Source organism: Ceratosolen solmsi, unplaced genomic scaffold, assembly GCF_000503995.2.
Source record: "Ceratosolen solmsi marchali unplaced genomic scaffold, CerSol_1.0 scaffold30, whole genome shotgun sequence".
Lineage (NCBI taxonomy): Eukaryota > Metazoa > Arthropoda > Insecta > Hymenoptera > Agaonidae > Ceratosolen > Ceratosolen solmsi.
The window spans coordinates 3,788,570-3,810,104 of record NW_011948421.1 but is presented as its reverse complement, the minus strand read 5'-3'; the positions used below and the strand labels follow the sequence as shown (position 1 = coordinate 3,810,104).

At 28.5% G+C, this 21,535-nt stretch overlaps 1 protein-coding gene across 1 annotated transcript in view; it reads right to left on the bottom strand.

Annotated features, from left to right (window-relative positions):
• Positions 1 to 17,356, bottom strand: part of singed (fascin domain-containing protein singed) — a 19,921-nt gene extending 2,565 nt beyond the window's left edge. Inside the window, exons 1-5 of the mRNA XM_011498518.1 lie at positions 16,875 to 17,356; positions 10,944 to 11,187; positions 9,472 to 9,605; positions 5,701 to 5,984; positions 2,755 to 2,915 (exon numbers count right to left, since the gene is read on the bottom strand). Of these exons, the coding sequence (XP_011496820.1) occupies positions 2,755 to 2,915; positions 5,701 to 5,984; positions 9,472 to 9,605; positions 10,944 to 11,187; positions 16,875 to 16,931 (880 nt within the window). The 5' untranslated portion in view covers positions 16,932 to 17,356. The remainder of the gene's footprint in view (positions 1 to 2,754; positions 2,916 to 5,700; positions 5,985 to 9,471; positions 9,606 to 10,943; positions 11,188 to 16,874) is intronic.
• Between the last annotated feature and the right edge of the window lie 4,179 nt (positions 17,357 to 21,535).

Here is a 21,535-nt window from a genome sequence, read left to right as displayed (position 1 = left end):
ATAATAATAATAATAATAACAACAACAACAATAATAATAATAAATAACCAATTAAATAATAATAACAACAACAATAATAATAATAAATAACCAATTAAATAATAATAACAACAACAATAATAATAATAAATAACTAATTAAATAATAATAAACAAATTTTTAAAAATAAAAAAATTTACCTTCCTTTCTGACTATCTATCGTGAATCTGACATTAACGGGACCATTAACGATGCACAAAAATTTTCCCTACCGCAATTACTGAATTATATTGGGGTAAATTCTATAATTATTTTATTTTACGTTAAAAATCTCCTCTGATTACTTTAAATGAATACTTGATTTACAACGTAGCGTTTCTCTTAAAATTACGAACTGTAAAAAGAATTTGCTCTTATTTAACTTATCAAATTACCTTTAACATCATTTTCATAATCAATTTAATTCCAACTAATAACATTCGATCATTTCAACTAGTTAGCTTGATTTAGATTAAATTAATTTTCTTTAATATTACCATTAATACTGCCTTAGCGATACCAGACTAATTATAATTTATAATTAATAATATATATAATATATAATATAATAAAAATAATATAATATAATAATTAATAATAATATATAACCAGACTAAATTAATATCCACATCATTTATTTGTAACTCTGTGCGATATCTATTATTTGAAAAATTTAATAATCTAATTACAATACTTGATCAATATTTTTTCGCAGCGATGCAACAGGACAACCTGCATTAATTTTATAATCGAATGTTAATAACAAATTAAAGGGCAGATTTTAGAATACCGAATGCAATTATTAATGACATACAATGTATTAAAAGTTGCAATAGAAATTCCTGAAAATGTACGAAATGTATAATTATCGTAATTAAGCAAATATTGAGTAACCATTCGATTTGCCTTATTAAGAAACTTAAGAGTTATTGAACCCGATGTACTGGTAAGAAAAATAATTATTATTGCTAATTGCTCCATATTTTTATAATATAAGTAACAGTGTTATTGTGGTAAAATTATAAATATACTTTATTTCTCATTGACTCAACTTTTGAAAAAAGCAGTACATTTATAATACTTCACTGTATAAATAGATAAAATATTTTCTTAAGAAAATCTTTTCAATAAAGTTTTTTATCCACAAATACTAAAATTATTACACTTATATTCTTCTTTACTTTTTACCATTTAGTAATTGATTGGTCGATATACTTCGAAAATTACAATATATTAATGTAAAGGTTTATAATGCTTGATGCTTATGAGCATTTAAAGGGCTAGAAATTTAATTTAATTTAAACATAATTTCTGAATAGTTTAAAAACTAGAAAAGTGAATTATGACAATAGCACGGATTATGATCTTAAACAGAACAATTAAAATAAAAAGTCTGTGGCATGATCGAAAGACATGTTACCGATATCCTACAATTCATAAAAGGAATTGAAGCCTTAGAGGAGTTTAAGATTCGTTTCGGTGGTACTGTAGTGGCATCGAAAGGTGATGTTTAGCATGCCTGGCGAGGCCGCGCATCTCATGAATTTCTAAAAGGTCCCATTTCCGGCTGTAGTCGCAGATTAAGAAGAAAGAGAGAAACAGGAATGTCTTGTTTTTACCGGCTGCGCGAACACTTTTTTTGTTTTTATCAAAGCCCCATTTGCATTTTTAGTTCCAATTATATTTTTTGCTCATCCACCGTCCACTTACCTATTTTCATATTAATTGTATGTTAATAGTAATCAATTAAACCACTACTAATTGTATAATTATGGTACTTTCATATAAAATTATATTGAACTATTAAATTGCATTAAAGTTTCTAGATAATTGACGTCAATAAAAATATAAAAGTTGAACATCAATAATTTACAATAAAATTACTTTGTTTAATTTGGAAATCATTCTTGGAAATATTTAATAAAAATAGAATAGATTTTAATTTACATTCATTATTTTCAAACTTTTCTAACTGTACAAACGAAGTTCGATATTAACATTAATTTTTTTATATTTTCCAGCGTATTAAAAAAATTATTTGAATTACACCTCAGCACGTATAAAAAGAATGCCCCTAGGAAATAAAACGAAACAAAAAAACAAAGACAAAAAAAAATTCAACAGGACTTATAAAGGTAAATGCGACATTGTAAGAGGAAGCAATTGTTTCCGGCGTACCGGAACGCTTTGTTGGCTAACAGAGATAGCTGAAAAATTTGTTAAAAAAAATTAATAATCTACTAATATTCGATCTCGTAAGTTATCATTATTTGCCTACTTTATCTTTCTTATCCTGATTCTTCAATGATTGCGAATTTGCTAAGAATTTATAAGAAATTCTTATAATGTTCGTGCATCGTAAATTCGGCATTGTCCTTGCATTACTGACATTACGTACGGCAAACCAATGCTCGCGACCATTTTGTTCTTATATACTTTAACTTAATTTATAATTTTAAAGAACCTCGACACGAGAGTTCAACATTAATTTACATTCATTCATTCGGCTTTAGTAAAAATTATCGAAAAAAACTTTCGGGAACATCGTATACGCGACTTGAGCTTTAACAAAATATAAAACCGTTTATTCCCATGATTTTACTATTTATTCGATTTAATGAATACAGCGGCGTAGATTATACAGAAACCTTGTTTTAACACTCTAAAGCCCCATAACGGCTTGTATTACTTAAGCCAAAAGTAGAGTAGGAGGTATCGAGTTGACAGGGCTCTTACCTTGCTTGACGGAGACGTAGCGCTGATTGAGGGCCGCGACAAAGGACGCCTGGGGCAGCGAATCCTCGAGAGAGAAAAGCTCGTCCCGGGTGACAGTGGTGGAGCGTGACTTTAACACAGCCTTGCTGCCGATCGGTGCCAGATAGCCGCCACTGATGTCCCTGTATATTCATCGAGAACAAGGCACAGAACGTTAATAGAAGTCGCAAATTGACAAGCGGCATATTAAATTCGTTCGGAAAAATTCGCAACAATAATTCACCGGGGACTATTGATTAGGGGCGCTTTGGCAATAGCTATGCCTTAAAACAATCTATTTATTTTCAATAAATATTGAAAGTAATATTTTATTGATTTTTTTTTTTATTATTTCCATACAACGATCCGCACAGAGATAAAGCAAATCATATGCGCATATTTGAATTTTCAAATTATTTAATTAGATTAATTGGACTATTTGTCGATTAAGCAATAATATTAGTAGAAATTTGTATTCACTGCTTATATCCAATGTATCGTTTAATTTCCTAACATAAAATTATTACATACGTCGATCGATTAATGTATAATATCCGCAATTGTTGAAAAACGATATTTACTTATCTTAATTAAAGATGAGCGAGTGTTAAAATTAAAAGATTGCAATTACTTACTCGCGATAATTTTAAATACGCAGGACTAATTTCGATAATTCATCTTGATCATTCGTCAATTAATTCTTAACACCTAAGTGTTTTTTAAGAGAAGCGCAAAGACAATAGGACAATGAAAATAGGTTGTAAAGAATTGGAGACAACAACAACTGTTTCCGTTTTTAAGCGTACCACCTACATATTTATTCTATGACTCCCCCCCCCGCCCTTACTCTCTCCTTACCACGATATATGGTGTGGCGTCGACCGCCAACAAACAAATCCCCCTTGAAATGAAAAAAGAATCAAGTTTCGTACGCGTCGATGAGTCACTATACAGCGCACGAATTAGACCCCATTCTCTCTCTCTCTCTCTCTCTCTCTCTCTCTCTGTATCTATCTATCTATCTATATATCTATATATATATATATATATATATATATATTTCTCGAACGTGCACATTTTTATTTTTATTTTTATCAAGCAATCCACGCGCGCACCTTGCTCGCATATAAAAGTCAAGAAACGACTTCCATACTAAGAGAACTTCTTGTCGATGATCCTCATGGGCAACTAATGTACAGGCGTCAAGAAAGGTCTTACTCTTCGGCGGATTGATTCATTTTTCAGGTTTCGCTCCATTAGGCCATCAACGCTGTGCCTGTGACTCAATTTTTTTCCTTTCAATGTGATTAAACGAAGTATGCGAACTATAAAAGCACTTTTTTACGTTTGAATAATTCCATCCTTTAAACGTTTACTAATATCAGATATTAATGACGTGGATAATTATGATTATTCTAGTGCATACAACAAATATTATTGCTAACGTACCTACTTAAATAAAAAAAAGTCACAAATTACAATTAGCTTAGTAGCATAAAACGCTATTATTTGTTATCACTCTCAAATAGTGACGGTAAATAATTAAATCTCATTCTCAAAATACTAAACTAGAACATTATCATTAAGACAATATATGCCAAAAAATATTGGCCTTTCCAATACCATCTTAAAAATGTATATTACAAACATAAATTACGTAATTATAAACAGTTTAAAATTAAAAATTACTTTATTCCAGTTTTAAGTCATCAAAAAACCATTTGATTCGTTAGTTATTGTTTAAAACTATTTTGAATGTTTTGATTTGTTTATAAATTTTAATAATATAAGAGATATTTAGCTTAAACGTAAATCGAATTAAATTTAAATTTTATTATATCCTATTAAAAGTCTGTCTCCGAAATATTTAAAATATTAATAAATTAATTACGTATTATTAAATTTAATTATAAATATATCAAATAGTATATTAAACATAATTTTTAACTAAAGTGTTATAAAATATATTACGTATAAGTTATAATTACAAATTTTAATATTTATTAATCTTCATTATTTATTATTAATTATTTATTAATTAAATATTATAGGAATATTATTCAATACTAGCAATTGAAGAAATATAAAAATTGTGTCTACAGGCACTTTTACAATATCAATTATAGATTAGATATAGTTTAGAATATAATAAAAGTATTATGCAATTTAAATATTAAAATTATAAATCATTGAACTGCATAATAATACGAATCAAAGATTTTATAATTTTTGGGCAAATTTTTCCTCATATCTTTCAAATAATTCGCCAATTATAAAATGCAAGAAAGAAAAATGAACAAAAATCTAAGCAATTGTTTTGTAATTACAGTTTTTATGTGTATGACTGTTTAAAAAGACTTATATATAAATAAGTTTATTATTCTTAAACGATCCCACAAAGAAAAGATTTTTCGAAAAGATAAACAAAAACAAAAAATATATATAAAACCCACTAGAACAAAATAAATCATACTGCTTTATCTACAACTATAATTTTCTTTTATATTCGAGGGCATTATAAGTTATTTTATATTATACTTCAACTAATCACCGCCACGGCTCTCTCGATTTGGTTCTAACAACGGCAAACGTGTCGGTACAAATGGTAGCGTAATCATTAAGTTCGTCAAGTTTAATTGGCAAATAATGCTTTCATAGACGATACTAAATTGAGATTCAAAAGAATCACCTCGAAATAAATGGCTGATCGTAATATAAATATGTGATTGACAGCCATTGACGGTCATAATGACAGGTGTCACGGTTGCACCGATACGAGAGACAAGAATTTATTCAAATACAAGAAACGTGCAGGCATTGAGGACGTAGCTCATAAACGGAATAAAATCGAAATATCTGATTGTCTAGCCATGTATCGCCTATAGCTCGTCGACGAGCATTGAAAAGGGATAGCCGAGACTTGCTTACCTGAGCGCGAGTAGACCCGCGTGGAACTCAGCCGCATAGAGGCAGTCCCGAGTGCAGGTCTCCAGAAGCTTTCCGTCGCGCGCCAAATACTTGTTGTTACAGGTATGGAGGGCGTAGTGGCCACCCTCCGGCTTTCCCCGCGCATTCACGTGCTCGCTTTGACCACGAAACTCTAGGGTAAATAGGGTATCCTCGCCCCAGGGCACAGGTGCATCCACGTAAATCTCGTCCTGCGTTGTGCTGAGATGAGCGAATCGCTTACGACCGGCCGAGCGCAAATTCACCTATAAAAGCATTTTCATCACTAGCTTATTTTCAATTATTATTGTGATTGGTGGTTAAACAAGGGACAGCGAGGTTGCTCATGTGACCAACAATATTGTCACGTGAAAAATATTTTATTCCGGTTAAATATATTTAAACTATTTTGAATTTTTTCTTTCTTTCTGTTTTTGTTAATTATTATTATTATACGTATGATTAAAATAACGTGTTTTTTTTTTTTTTTTTTTTTCTGAGATACATTTTGAATATTCATTTATGAGTAAGAAACGTGATCCTTATTCTTATTTAACCAGTGGCCTTCATTATAAAAATCCAGACTCAATATCAAATCCTGAATAAAAAAAAAAAAATATGTATTTTAAGTAAGTCGTATATTAATAATATAATATAAGTATTTGTTACATAAGAATGGTGCCAACCATTTATAAGAATAAGACTAACATTCTATTTTTAAATCATATTGACTATTAAACAATTTATATATTAAACGTCTTCTGACATAAAATTGTTAGAAAATTTTAAGATTTTACACTATAAATTATCTCTCGACCTTAGTCACGATTCTCTTGCACATCAATTATAAATTACACAAGCTAAATAATATAACGAAATAATAATAATAATAATAATAATAATAATAATAATAATAATAATAATAATAATAATAATAATGATAATGATAATGATAATGATAATGATAATAATAATAATAATGATGATGATGATGATGATGATGATGATGATGATGATGATGATGATGATGATGATGATGATGATGATGATGATGATGATGATGATGATGATGATGATGATGATGATGATGATGATGATGATGATGATGATGATGATGATGATGATGATGATGATGATGATGATGATGATGATGATGATGATGATGATGATGATGATGATGATAATAATAATGATAATAATAATGATAATAATGATAATAACGATAATAATAATGATAATAATAATGATGTATATTGATGAATATTGATATTAATTCACCTATGTATAAAGGATTGCATAAATCGGATGTACTCTAGTTCTAAAAACTCACGCTCTGTTATCAATCATCCGGCTTTTATTGTCTAATCTTTTAATTTTCCTGTGATGTAAAGTCTGACTATATTGAAGTGCTATTTTATTGTCGCAATTGAGTCAAACGCTAAATGCCGTGGCTAATGTCACGCTCGATGACATTTCATTACCCTCACTCAATTGGAACAAGACAGAGATTGTTCTCACGAATACTACGAGATAAGCTTAAAGTCAAGCGATACGTCTTACCGAGCTCACGATCTTTACTTTACTCTAACTATAATTATAGGATAAATAAATACAAGTAAAAATGCTGTGCTCAAATGGACGACACGTTTTTTTTCTTTCATTCGTATCTGAAATTGATAATTACAAAGACTTCAAGTGTTCAAAGACTTTGTTGCATCGGGAGTCCTAGAATCTGTATTTATATTCCATTGAAAGATAAATAACATTTAATAATAAGCAATTTCTTGCAATATTTATACAGTCGATATAGCTTGGCTAAATTTATCTATAACCTCCTTTAACTCGTTCAATATAATTCAAATACAAAAAATATATATATTTATCTCTATATTTTATCCAATTATTAACATACATCCGGAATATCTTCAACCATATAACATTAAATTTGGTTAATTAAACAATTCCTTTATCATTTTTTCTTTAGTTGCAATTTAATTCGTTGCAGGTATCCTGATTCTAAAAAGAAAAAAGTCATATGAAACCATAGTTAATTATTAAAATATTTATAACGTTAAAATGGCAGAATTTTCTTTTTTGATCGGCATTCTCTTGTGAGTTTGTGTATTAACGTACTAAAATTATTTAATCACACAGTAAGCAACAAGACCGCATGTTCTACATTAATTTGAATACATTATAAGAAAAATATCTTAAATAAAAAATGGATATAAAAAACATGTATGATAAACTTCTGGAATTTTATATAACTTTATTTATAATATCTGTATATATATATATATATATATATATATATATATATATATTTTTTTTTTAAAGCACGTTTAAAAAATATAATAACTTAGTAAAGTATTATAATAAGCTAGTCAGAAGTATTATAAACTAATACGTCTCATAGTCCCTAACATTAGTAAAAATTGTTTCTATTAAATAATTTAAAAATCAGTCGCTTGAGCACAATTACTCTTTTACACTTTTAAATTTTATTATTATTTTATTAACTACATATATTTATTGCTTCTACATTGATCTGACAACATTATTACAGGTTGAAACGTCATTTTCAACCTACTTGAACAATTTAAACTATTTATAAATCATTAAAGATTAATTAAAACTAATAAATTTCCCATTAAATACTGACTAATAAAACTTTAATGGCTATTTTTTAAATTACGTAGTTAACTGTACTATTGTATCATTTACATTATTCTATATAAAGAATGAAAATATACTGATTTTTGAAAAATTATAAAAAAAAATTAATTTAGTTTTAATGGGAATAATTATATAAATCAATAGAGCCATCCGATTAATTTATTTTTATCTTACAGGAGTATTACATTAGAAATATTGCGCATATATTTTATTTATTAATATAGTACGGCCAAAATAACACGTTATTAAATGAATTTTAAATGAAAGATGTACATAATTAATAAAGTAATTATTTGATTGAATTATTTATTGATGGAACTGAATTTTATTGAAATTTTATTAGAAGTCAATCGATAATTCATTAATAAAAATTGATAAATAGTAACCTTCTATTATACACAATTCCTCCATTTCAAAAATTGTTCTAAATTTTAATGTCACACAATATAAAAAGAATTCATTATAACTCTATAATTGATAACTGCCTGTATCATAACATAAATCAATCGTACACATGCTATTATTTCTTCTGCCATTTATTAAAAAAAAATAAATAAATAATAATAAAACCATATGCATGCATCTGTGAGTACGCTCGCCGACGACCGTTATCTACTTTTTCTTGCTACTTTCCACAAGATACATCAATGTAAAAAATAAAATAGCACGTTTAAAACAATGTGTCACATGCACAATTATATACATACTTAATATTCTCATACTTAATATCAAAGATGAAAAATAGGAATTGAATACGACTTATTTTTGTGAAAATAATGCCTCATACTAAAAATTATAAAACTTTCAAGTCAGTATTTATATAATAGATACTTTATAGATGGTCAATCATTGTTAAAATATGTCTTTATTAAATAAAACGGATATATGTATCGTAAATTTATTAAAATATTAAAAACACCCGTATATTATCCATACTTGTGCATAATATAAAAAAAAAAAAAAAAAATCGTAACTTTTCTTTTAATGTAATGCTGAATTGGCAGCTTTGTCGAGTGAGCAAGCATTAAACGGCAGAAAAATAAGGAAATTACGGCACAATATTTCCATATATCTTACTTGTGGCCTTGCAGCAAGATGCACCAGCCAGTATTCAGATTCGCCAGGAGCCTTAGCGGTACATTTAAGCTCATCCTGACTCGAGCCTAGAAAATAGCCCCTTTGCACGTTCTTTAACGCCCATCTACCGCTTCCTGCAAAAGTACGAGATCATTGTGTATCATAAAATACTTCGCCATATGATGATTGTAAGAATGTAATTAGACTAATCGTGCCTTAAATTGCCGTGTATACGCTGTATACATCGATGGATTATATTGCGTGTACTTTCGTTCGAATTCAAGAGTCAATTTAATTTTATCGCTAGGCGAATGAAAGAATCATTTCTGTAATTCTATCATTTCAATTGCCGACGTTTATTAATTATTCTTTGAATACTCCGTCGTTTAATACACTTGTTCAATGAGCATTTTTTAAAAATAAAATTAGCTCTAATGTACAGTATTACTCGTACCACAAATTTTTAATTATTTCAACGTAAAATTAACTATATCATCAATATTTTTGAAATAATAAAATTATTTCCTAAATTATTAGATTGAATGAAATATCTAAATAAACAATAACAAAAACTCAAAACCAAACAAAATTTCAAAACCAAAAAATAAATGCAACATATTCGTTATATATTTTCGTATACAAATTTGATGGAAAAGTTGTTCTAATTAAAAGAAACTTTTTTTATTTATTATTGTAGATTTGAATAACATTAAAAAAAAAAAAAAAAAATACTTCTTACTAAATTAAAAATTTTACTAATTCTTATTTAATCATGGAATATAAATAATAATAATAATTCCAACGACAATGATAATGTGTTATTATAAATCTGAATATAATTTTATATTCATATTACACTTTAAAAAAGCTTAAACTATCTTTCCAAAATTATTTTGTCCATTGTATAATTGAATTATAAAATGGAACCTATAATTTGAAATTTATTAATGACCATTAATGACAGTATCAATTTTAATATCGCACAAATTAATTAATACATTAATTATAAAACTAAATCAAAATTGCATACACAAAGGTAATATTGAATGTAAGATTTTAATTTGCACACGTATCGTGATTAAAATATGTCATAGCACTTTGACCACTTATTAATCAATCTTCTAAAAAAGACTTTACGCAATCTAAAATGAAATTCTCTACTTATGGGGAAATGTAAGAAATCTTACTTGATAATGATAAATATATCTCACTAGCGATACATGTACTGACAAAATCCACTCAAGTGAGCTACATACGTGGATATATAGCTTATTAAAATTTACGATTACGTGTTAAAAATGAAAAATTTGCCAATTATTAAAGAAAGATGCTCTTTGCTGCATCGATCTATAAAGCATGTAAAATTAAGATATTAGCACACGAATTCACTCATTAATAATAGAAAATAATTGTTATCAATGCAATATTCAATAATTCAAGTCGTTAATATTAATGTACTTTCGAGCTCTTACCATCGTAAGCAAGTTGAATCTGGAAGGCACAACCAGAATCGCTAGGATCCTCAGCCTCGCAAGTGACATTGCCGAACTGATCAACCGCCAAGTAGCGCTCCAGGTGCGAGCGTAAGTACACCTGATGTTCGTTGCCTTCGAGCATCCAAAGCTGCTTCTTTTTTAAACTGGCGCCGTTAGCATTGATCTTGAAGCCAAAGGTCTCCGCCGTAAGATATTTGAATTTGCCATTTATTAAGCCGATCTATATAAATCAAAACGGGCAACGCTAAATTATTATATAATAATATCAATACGCTTTATCAATGACGTAATTTTTATAATTTTTATTACTATTATATCAAATTTTTTTTTTTTGTTAATGCCAAAAGGTTTCATAATGACTTACTTTTAACATCATGTGTGCGTGTGTCTTTGCCTATGTTCGTGTGTGCATATATATATATATAAGAAAATGCTTTTTCAAAATTATAAAAATTATAAAAATTATAAAAATACCGTAAGATCCAATGTAAAACTAGATAATTATTCTAAGGATAATATAAATTATTAATTTCAACTCTTTTAATATAACTTTTGAATACAATTTGTTTATTCAAGAGACTAACAGACCATATAAAACAGAAACATTATCATTTACACTTAAAAATTTTAAACTCGAATCAATTGAAACGTATTGTAGTTGTTCAAAATTAAATTTAGATATTCAAACTTCCCGTATTAAAAAATTTTAATTAAAAGAAAATTCGTTTAAATTTTAAAACGAATCTGTCTATTATATATATATATATATATATATATATATATATATATATATAACTTAAAGTTCCATAACATTATAAATATCAATTCATCGTATTTTATAAAATTTACATACAGTAAGTACATTTACTTTAAAATTCAAGCAATTTTTCTATTGATTTAAAATAGTTAATATGAGAAGAATAAAACGTCATTCTCCAAAACAATATATGTTATATAATTCAATATATGTTCACGTACACTACGCTACAAGTTTATTTTATTTACGTTGTTATTTATTTATTTACAGGATTTATTTTATTATGTAATATACGTAAACGATGGATCATATGTATATTATCATAGATAAAGCATAAATTAGCATTATTTTATTCAAGTTTCTTTCGCATATTGGCACTATTATATTTCAAGTTAAGGTCGTATACAAAAATCTATATATGTATTATACGATTTTTCAAATTTAGAATAAATTATTGCAATTACCTTCGTAAAAAGAAAATGTATTACTTTAATTTATCTGAATTTCCTTAAATTTTGTTGTTTAGTCCGTAATAAATAATTAAAAAATATCATTCAACCAATGAATTTATGAATTATTATTAATAATAAATTTTTACATGTCTCAATATTTAATATATAATAATGTACAGATAAATATTTATATGAATGTTATTGGGCACTGCAAATTACATTTCACGTAATACTATTTTAATACTAATTTCAAGAAAAATTTTATTCACCTTATCTCTTAATGTCATAACTGTTTGCCTACGTTAATACTAATAATAATAGTTATTATTATTATTATTATTATTATTATTATTATTATTATTATTATTTTGTTTAAATAGGTATGTCAATTTGATTATTTATTTATTATTTATGTAAGAATATTCTTTTATTTATATATTTTGTTTATAGAAAATATTTCTATTAATAAAATTTACTTTTTAAAATTTTTAATTAAATATTTATCATATTTATTTTCTCGCTTTTTATATATTTTATAAATAGCATAATTTTACATAAATATTTGTTGCTATATGTTTAATTTCTAATTATATAACGTAATTAATTAACTTTTCAAAACGCATAAATTATATCCAATATTACATTTCATTTTATTACATTTTATTACAGTAAAAATAGTCACTTTTATAAGCAGTTGTCTAAAATTTGAAATTCTAAAATTCCTATCTAAAACATTACGTGCATAACTATATTCTTTTTCGTAAACAATATAATATTTGAAATACAAAAATTAATATTAATAAACCTTTAAAATTAATGATTATATTATCTTAAATACTGCATTTAAATATAATAAAGTAAATTATCAAGTATCTAATTATTTTGTTTACTTAATCCATCTATTTTATATTAAATTTCAATTTTAATACTAATAATAATTTAGTAATACACGGTGTACAAACTTACGTAGTGGTAACGCCATACATAGGTATACGATAGTGACTATAAATCATAATGAATAAAATTCATAGTCATTATCTACAACAACACAACACATGCCAGCCAAAAGAGAATCTCATTACTTTGAATGTAAAATAACGTTCGAATTAAGTTCTGTATATCACATAGATTCCTTATAAAAATAAATTTTAGCAAGAGAGGATAAACTTCGTGCGCGCGCGTACAAAAAAAACGCTAAAGGAGAAAAAGCAAGATTTGAAATGAAACGAAGGAGAAACGAGGCCCTTTTATCTCCAGCAAAATGCTAAAAACGAGTCGGTGGTGTCCCGGACGGTAAGCATCGGAGCCATGTGAGTATGCGTCGAGGGCTGGGGCCTTCTGTTCGCCTCCCCGGCTTTGCTCGCACACATAAAGCGAGAAACAGACTTTAGCAATCCCGTTTATTCGTCGACTGACTGTTCGTTCCAATAAAGTATACCCCACCAACGCACTACAAAGATTTTCAATGCTCGTCCGTCATCCGGAATATTTATTATTTATTAATTATATTATTTATTGTTTTTATTATATTAGTTGGATTTTCATTAGCTGCCTACATCAAAGCGATGACAAAATTATTATTTATGGCGTTCAAATTACCGAGCAAATAATTTGCCGCTCGATTTCTTGATAATTAATTTTTTTAATTGGGCTAATCGAATATTTGTTTGATTCAAAAAATTCTATTCCAAGCCCTTTTGCACCGACGCACCGACGGTAAATTGTCTGGCCGCGACAATCAGTACTAGAATTCGAAATATTCGTGCTAAATAAGAGTCAAAAACGAAATAAATTCGACGCATTCTCGTAAAGTAATGATAAAAGAAAAATGAGAGTGGGAGGGTTTGATAGTGGCGATAGACATCGGGCGAGTAAGGGTGTGCGCGATGTTGGAATCGCATGTGCGATTGAGGGGAAAGAGGTGCGAATAAGTTAAGGGAGAATAGCAACGGGGATGCCAGTCTCTCAAGGTCGATAAAAATGGCCCTGTCAGCTTTCCCCTGGAGATAGTGGCCTGGCGCATTCTCCTACCCCTCGCGAGGTGTGGGAAAGGGGGTTGACAAGAAGTAAGGACACGAATGAAGGAAAAGCAACCGTACAAAAATCACCCGATACTAATTTCGTAGCGCGTGTACCCCAGCCTTTTGGACGAATTTTTAAACCCTGGCTAATCAATGCCTTACCCAACATATTAACTTAACAACCCTTTCTTTTACTTTTATTGTTATTGCTAAATCAAAACTCGCTCGACTCATTTTGAATTCGTCTGCGCAATGTCGCATACACCTAGGACTGCTCATTACATATCGCACTTAATCCGCGAGCTCCAGCACAAAATGTCAGTTTTTAGTCGCGACGATACATAAATAGGACGGATAGGGAAGTTATTGTCCGCGTCTCTACTTTTTAAACGAATAAACAATCACTGACTGTACTTATTAGAAGGAGGATAAAAAAAAATTGTCGCTTGAAATTTATAACAAAATCTGTATTACATTATAAGATAAGTCGATTATAGGACATTTGAGATGTTTCAATGATGTAGCGAATCATCTAACTTAACAACAAATAATGAATATTAATTTTTACTCAAACTAATTTTAATATCGGTAATATAGATGAATGTAGAAATTTATAAATATTAATAGTGTCTTGTATTATTGACTATAACGTGACTATCAGAAATAAGAAAATAGTTCATTTCATTCGAAAAGCAAATCTTTACTAGCTCACAATTGCAGTTGTATATAAGTAATTGAGATTACAATTGTATAATGAAAAATGTAACGAAACGAAATTTTACGTTAACGATATATTATTACCCAATATTCTCTCTATTTGCAATTTCCCTATCTGTAAATTTTTATAATTATTTTAAAATACTTATGATCAATTTTCGAACTGAACCTTACGCCTATTTTTCAGTCCACTACAATTATTGAATGATCTTTTAAAATATTATTTACATTTAATTTGTAATTGACAAAGGCAATAGCAGGCATTAGCATCCGTAACGCTCAAAAAACTGACGAAACCTTGTATGTCCACATGAAAATTCTGAAGCAACACTTATACGATCAACTTAAGTTAGCGCTAATTTCAGGATCATACATGTTTACATTTGAAACTCGATTAAAAATTATAACAATTCATTTATAATAAATATAGAAATTCTTACAGATCATTAATATAAAGTAGTAAAGGTGTGGGGTGAAATAGCAATCCAATATTTTTGAAAAAATTTTAAATCGAAGTTAAACTGTTACGTATTTTGAATTGATAAAATCAACAAGTGTTATTACATTCATTGAATACGCTTACACAATTCACGAATGAAAGATGCGTTTGAAAGTTGACAATGATTCGAATCCCAAGTTGTTGGCGCGTTTCGCTCGGTCGTTACTACACCGACAATTGTCACAACAATACAATGCGCTTTGTCGATCTACCGCTCCGATTTCATGTGTCAACTAGAGCAAACCAGAAACTCTGTCATCATTAGCAATGTGCAATGCCTGCAAAAATTTCATCCTCATTCTCCACCACGTGATACGGCCAAACATTATCATTGGCTCCGTAGGATTCGATGCTAAAATTTCTTATTCGCATAGTGTTTCCCGATGCGCGCATATTTATAAACTTAATACATATACATACATACATACACACACGCGCGCGCGCGCACGCACGCACACACACACACACACACACACACACACACACACACACATATATATATATATATATAATAAATTGATTTGAATTTCGAATATTATATTATTATCATAGTAATATTAATATTCTGACGATAATTAATAACGATGAATAAATTCTTTTAAAATAAATTATTATTTTTTATTGCGGTGCCCGATGAGTTAAACGTGATATCGATATTTAACATAAAGCAGATTCAACTACTAGTATTCGTTAAGTAATATTTCAGTAATACAATATATTGTTTAATGTAATGATGATAAGGAAATTGCATTAATATCTAATGTAAAGCAAAACATACAGTTGAACATTAAATGCTTGTGTTATTATAAGAGTAGCATTGAAAATATTATTTAAGTTTTATTAGTAAATTCAATTTATATTTAATATTTTGCTTTTTTTGCTGAATCTTTCATTCAATTAAAATAAAGCAATATTTATTTATCTTTGTGTCGATTAGATTAAGGTATACAAAATTCATTTATTTGTAATGATTAGTCTGAGAATAATGTACAGTCAGTTATACGGTGTTTTTGCTCAAAACACATGGCTTAACGATATCTTGATGAAATTCTTTCGTTTCGCTAAGCAGCTCCTATCATCTATACTATCTTTCCAATAGTTAATGCCCCTACGACTGACTTTATATTTTAAGCCAAATATTCAATTTGCTGAGGAAAAAACAAAAAAAAAAAACAAAAAAAAAACTAAACTTCTACCTTAAGAACACCTCTATTTACTGTTAAGCCACATTAATGCCTGTTCATACATTTGCTCATTCAATGTCGTTAAAAGCCACGTTTTATTGGATTTGTAGGAATATCTGATCACTTATAGTCTAAACTTCTTAAAATTTCGTTAAAAAGAACAAGAGTAGAAAATAAATAAGGTGCGGCGCAAGCTCGGCCACCATGAGCGTAACGACGAGTCAATAAGAAAGAAGAAAAGTAATGAGGAAGATAATGTGGTCGTAGAGAGACTTACCGTCCAGCCAGTCCTATCGACTCCATTCTCGGGGTGTTCCGTGCCGTTGCTCTGCATCGTGGCGCGTGCCTCACTCGACTACGATAAACTTCCGCGTCACTGTTCTCCTTACTCTTGGCTCTCTCTCTCTCTCTCTCTCTCTCTCTTTCTCCCACCCTCTCTCCGTTTATTCCACGGATTATCGTCGTTGTCGTCGTTGTCGTCGTCGTCGTCGTCGTCGTCGTCGTCGTCGTCGTCGTAGTCGGCGGCGGCGCTACCAGAAACTTACTTTCTTCACCCAGTTTACTCGTTCTTCTTTCTACTAGTCCTCGTCGTCGGGAATTCCTCTCTCTCACTCTCTCTCTCTCTCTCTCTCTCTCGCTCTCTCTCTCTCTCTCTCTCTCTCGCTCTCTCTCTCTCTCTCTCTCTCTCTCTCTCTCTCGCACTCTACAAAACTTGTACGTTATCTTTTTTTCCTTCTCTAGTACTCGTTCTCTCTTGCAAAAGACTGAAAAAAAAAAGGAAAAAAAATGTTACATAACGGTCTCGACCAGATTTTGATTAATACAAAGCCTTATTAAACTTATAATAGTAAAGAGATGCAGGCGAAAAATCATTCAAGCTATAATATATGCCAGAAATACGCTTTTTATTTTTACTTTCTCAGTACTTTAATTTATCTATTCAAAACTAAACGTATGTTTTACAATTTCACAGCAAAATCATTAAAGAAATTTTCATTCCATGGTCGTTTAAACTAATGTTCAAAGTAATGCAGTTGTTATTTGTAAGTTATTAGTGGTCGTAAATCATTCATAATCTTTCTGAAATTTTATGCTAAAAATATTATATGTATAGTTATTTTTGTTCATTTCTACAATTATAGCATTTCCACCAATTTTGTCAACTAAATATAACAGATGAGCATTACAAACCACAAATTTTATGAATATGACATTATTTAACGCATCTAATTAAGGAAAGGGCATTTTTGTATATTAATACTTAGGGTACAAAGTATATTCTAAAAAATTTTATGATATGCCGACAATTATGGGGAATTATAATAAATGAAACAACTAAATGTAATACAATTTCATAAGCACAGTTCAAATTATTATTTAAACAAAAATATTTAATTATAAATTTTTCATTACAAAATTCTATAGGAATGAAGTTTGGTAATTAATTATCTTATAAGAAAAACATTCATTATTTTTTTTTATAGAAAAAATCTTATTATTTTTAATTCGCATAATATTTACTGTTCAAAAACATAGCATATAACAATTCACTATATAATATCAAAATACTATCGTTTCGAGTGGGATTACATAAATTTATTTCATCATTCATATACTAGCACAAAAAACTCACACACAGTCTTATTTCTGAAAAAAATAAAATACCGTTAAGACGAAAATCAACTCCTCGTTACCTGTATACTTTTACCAACAAATGTAAGACTATAATATCAAGTTATAATAAAATTTTTATTTCATTAACACGCAAGTTGTTGTATTAATTAACTTAATCTTGATCAAGTGTAATCATGGTATTTAACTTTGAAATTACCGAGCAGTCTTTAAAGAAAACTTTTTGAAAGATTTTTATTGATTTCATAGAATTAATAAAAAATATCATTTTACAATTAAATAAAATTAACTTACCTTTTAGAATTATACAATTACGATATTTTGTTTAACATGTAAACTTTATACTAAAATTTGTTATTAAATAACCGTTTATTATTATTGAAATTTTATAATAATGTATTTCAATATAATAAGAATATTAAAAATAATGACAATTAATAATAATTAATTAATCCTGTAAAAGGTTATTTTAACTAAAAATTATTATTTTTTTTTTTTAATTCTTTTAACAATAAAGTAAAGTTTATCGATAACTCAAATAAGTATGCACAAAGCCAAATATGGTTTTAAGTTACAGTTTATTTCTTATAAATTTATTCGATAAATCGAGAAATTTGTCTGTCGTGAATTAATAGTAAACAAAGAATCATTCAAAATTAAAATATAGTTTAAAAATGGAATGGAAAAAATTCCTTGAAATACACAAAATATATATATATATATATGTGTGTACAGAGATGAAAAGCAAGAAATCATAGAAAAAGTATTTACAAAAATAGGCTGCTATTCGTCAATAACAACCCATTGAGATACGAAAAAAACCTCCATTTTCGTTACCTTTAAAAGTCATGACCAATATGACGTATATACGGAGGCCAATATATATCTGCTTGTAATTTCCTATATTATTAGTACTCGAAAGGTCAGGCATTTTCAATGAATACATAATTACAAGTCAAAGAGAGAAGCTTACCGAAGAAGGAAGGAGAAAAAGAAAAAAAATAAGAAACCTCTAGAAGCACATTTATGAAATTCAAAGAATATAAAGAGAATAAAAGAAGAATCAAAGCCTTTGCACAAAAAAAGAGAAAGCCACGGTTAATTGCCAGCATGCAAAACAAAAAAAAAAACTCAAGTCCGATTCTATTCAAGCAACAACAATAGATCGCAAAAGAAGGAAACACGGTACCTCGCTACGTTCCTCATCCACACAATAAAAAAAGTATCATAAGCCACGTAAAGCAGACGAGATCTGGACCTTTGCCTCTCTTACTTGCTTGAGACCGCGTTAGTGGGTCGACGCAGCGTGGAATTAAGTTCTGAAGCCAACGCCATTAAGGAAGACACACTGTGGCGTACATATACTATATACGCTTACATAGGCGCGTTGATAGAGACAGAGATAGAAATATAGATACTATGGATTGATAGACAAAAATACAGATAAATAATATATATATATAGATAAATAGATAGATAGACAGATAGATAAGCAAATACATAGATAAAAGAAGAGTAAAAATCGCAATAAGTCGTCAGAGTATAAAAAGAAAGAAACAGCATGAGAGAGAAAAGAACGAAAGGGAGAGAGAGAGAGAGAGAGAGAGAGAGAGAGAGCAAGGAAAAGAAAGAAGGTGTAAGACTGGGCAAACGAAATAAACGCGCATCTGTTGAGGACATGCATAATACTTTTCAAACCGTTAGCGATAAATTTTTTCCTACATATCTCAAGCATATATGTGATATTTTACAAATAAGTAAGCACAACACCACGGCCATATATGTGTGTGTGTGTGTGTGTGTGTGTGTGTGTGTGTGTAAATAGCCACATATATATAATGCGTGACTTGTTATATTTTTGAATCCAGGTTAGATGTTTTTCAGACTCTAAATATTATGATCAAAAAATTTTTATTGTTTGTGATACCAAATTCGTTATGAGATAATAAAATCAATTGCTTGAAAATGAAATTAGTATTATTGATATAACTCGTCTTGATAATAACGATCTTGATTTTTTTTAACTTCATTCGACCACGGAAAAGTAGGTGTCATTCGTTCACTACTAACGTTTATTACGAAATTTAAAAGTTAATATTTAAAAATTGTGTGATAATTAATTCATAAATACTCCAAAATAAACAAATGCCAATATTTCTCTAAGAAATTTAAATAAATCGGTAATTAAGTTGGGTTTGGAAACCATTCTCAATCGGCTCGACAGAACCGCTAATGTAATAGAATGAAGAGAAACAAGATTAATGAGAGTCGTCGAGTAGCTTTCGTCATATATTTCGTCAATGGTCAAATAAATTCTTTCGAAAATGTTCTATGTTACTTAAAAACATTACTTTATAGGTTAGCTAAATATCAAGTTCCAACCTCCCGAGCCACCGATAGCAAAAACGTTTTCACCGTGCTTCTCACTTCTGCCCTTCCACTTCTTTCAATATATTCGTACATAATTGTCATACGCTGGCTGCTGTTATTCCTATAGTTTTTTTGACCCTTTGCAAAAAATACGTTACAACCAGACTATGTAGAACAATGGCAGGCCGTCTTAATAAGCACTCAGATTGTCATTCGATTTTAAAGTTGATGCACCCGCAATGAGAGTTTCCGCAATAATATTCCAGTTTACTAATATTTAAATTAATTATTTTCAATAATGGATCTATGAGATAGTAAATACGACAAACGCACACAGAATTAATCTCCAACATTTAAAACAACATTCATATTTAGGCGAAATATTAAGAGAATTTCACACGACAAAATTTAATTTAAATTGGACTACTTTTCCAGCAATAATAAATGTAGGATGTTTCTCTAATGATCTTTGTATTAAAATGAAGCAATAAGTTGCCTCGATCAAGCCAAGATAACTATTAATAACCACTAGCCATAATATTATTATACTCACAATATTACCATTGAAAATTTGAAATTATTGATTAAGTTGTCAAAATTCATTTAACACAATAGTTTAACAAACTACAATTTAGTTACATTCTAATTTTAGTTTTTTTTTAAATATTATTTCTTAATATTTATTAAGAATTTCTTAGTTCTTACTTTAAATAATTTAAACTTTTTACTTTATATTTTATTTTATATTTACTTTTTTTACTTTAAATAATAACAATTGTGTTATTTATGTATTATTGAATTATTCGGAAACTCAATGTTCAAACTCATAAAAATAATTATCAATGATTATTATGAATGTAATTATATTAGGAAAATGTTAATTAATAATCAAATATCTCATTTAAAGAGTAAAATATTCAAATTACAATATTAATA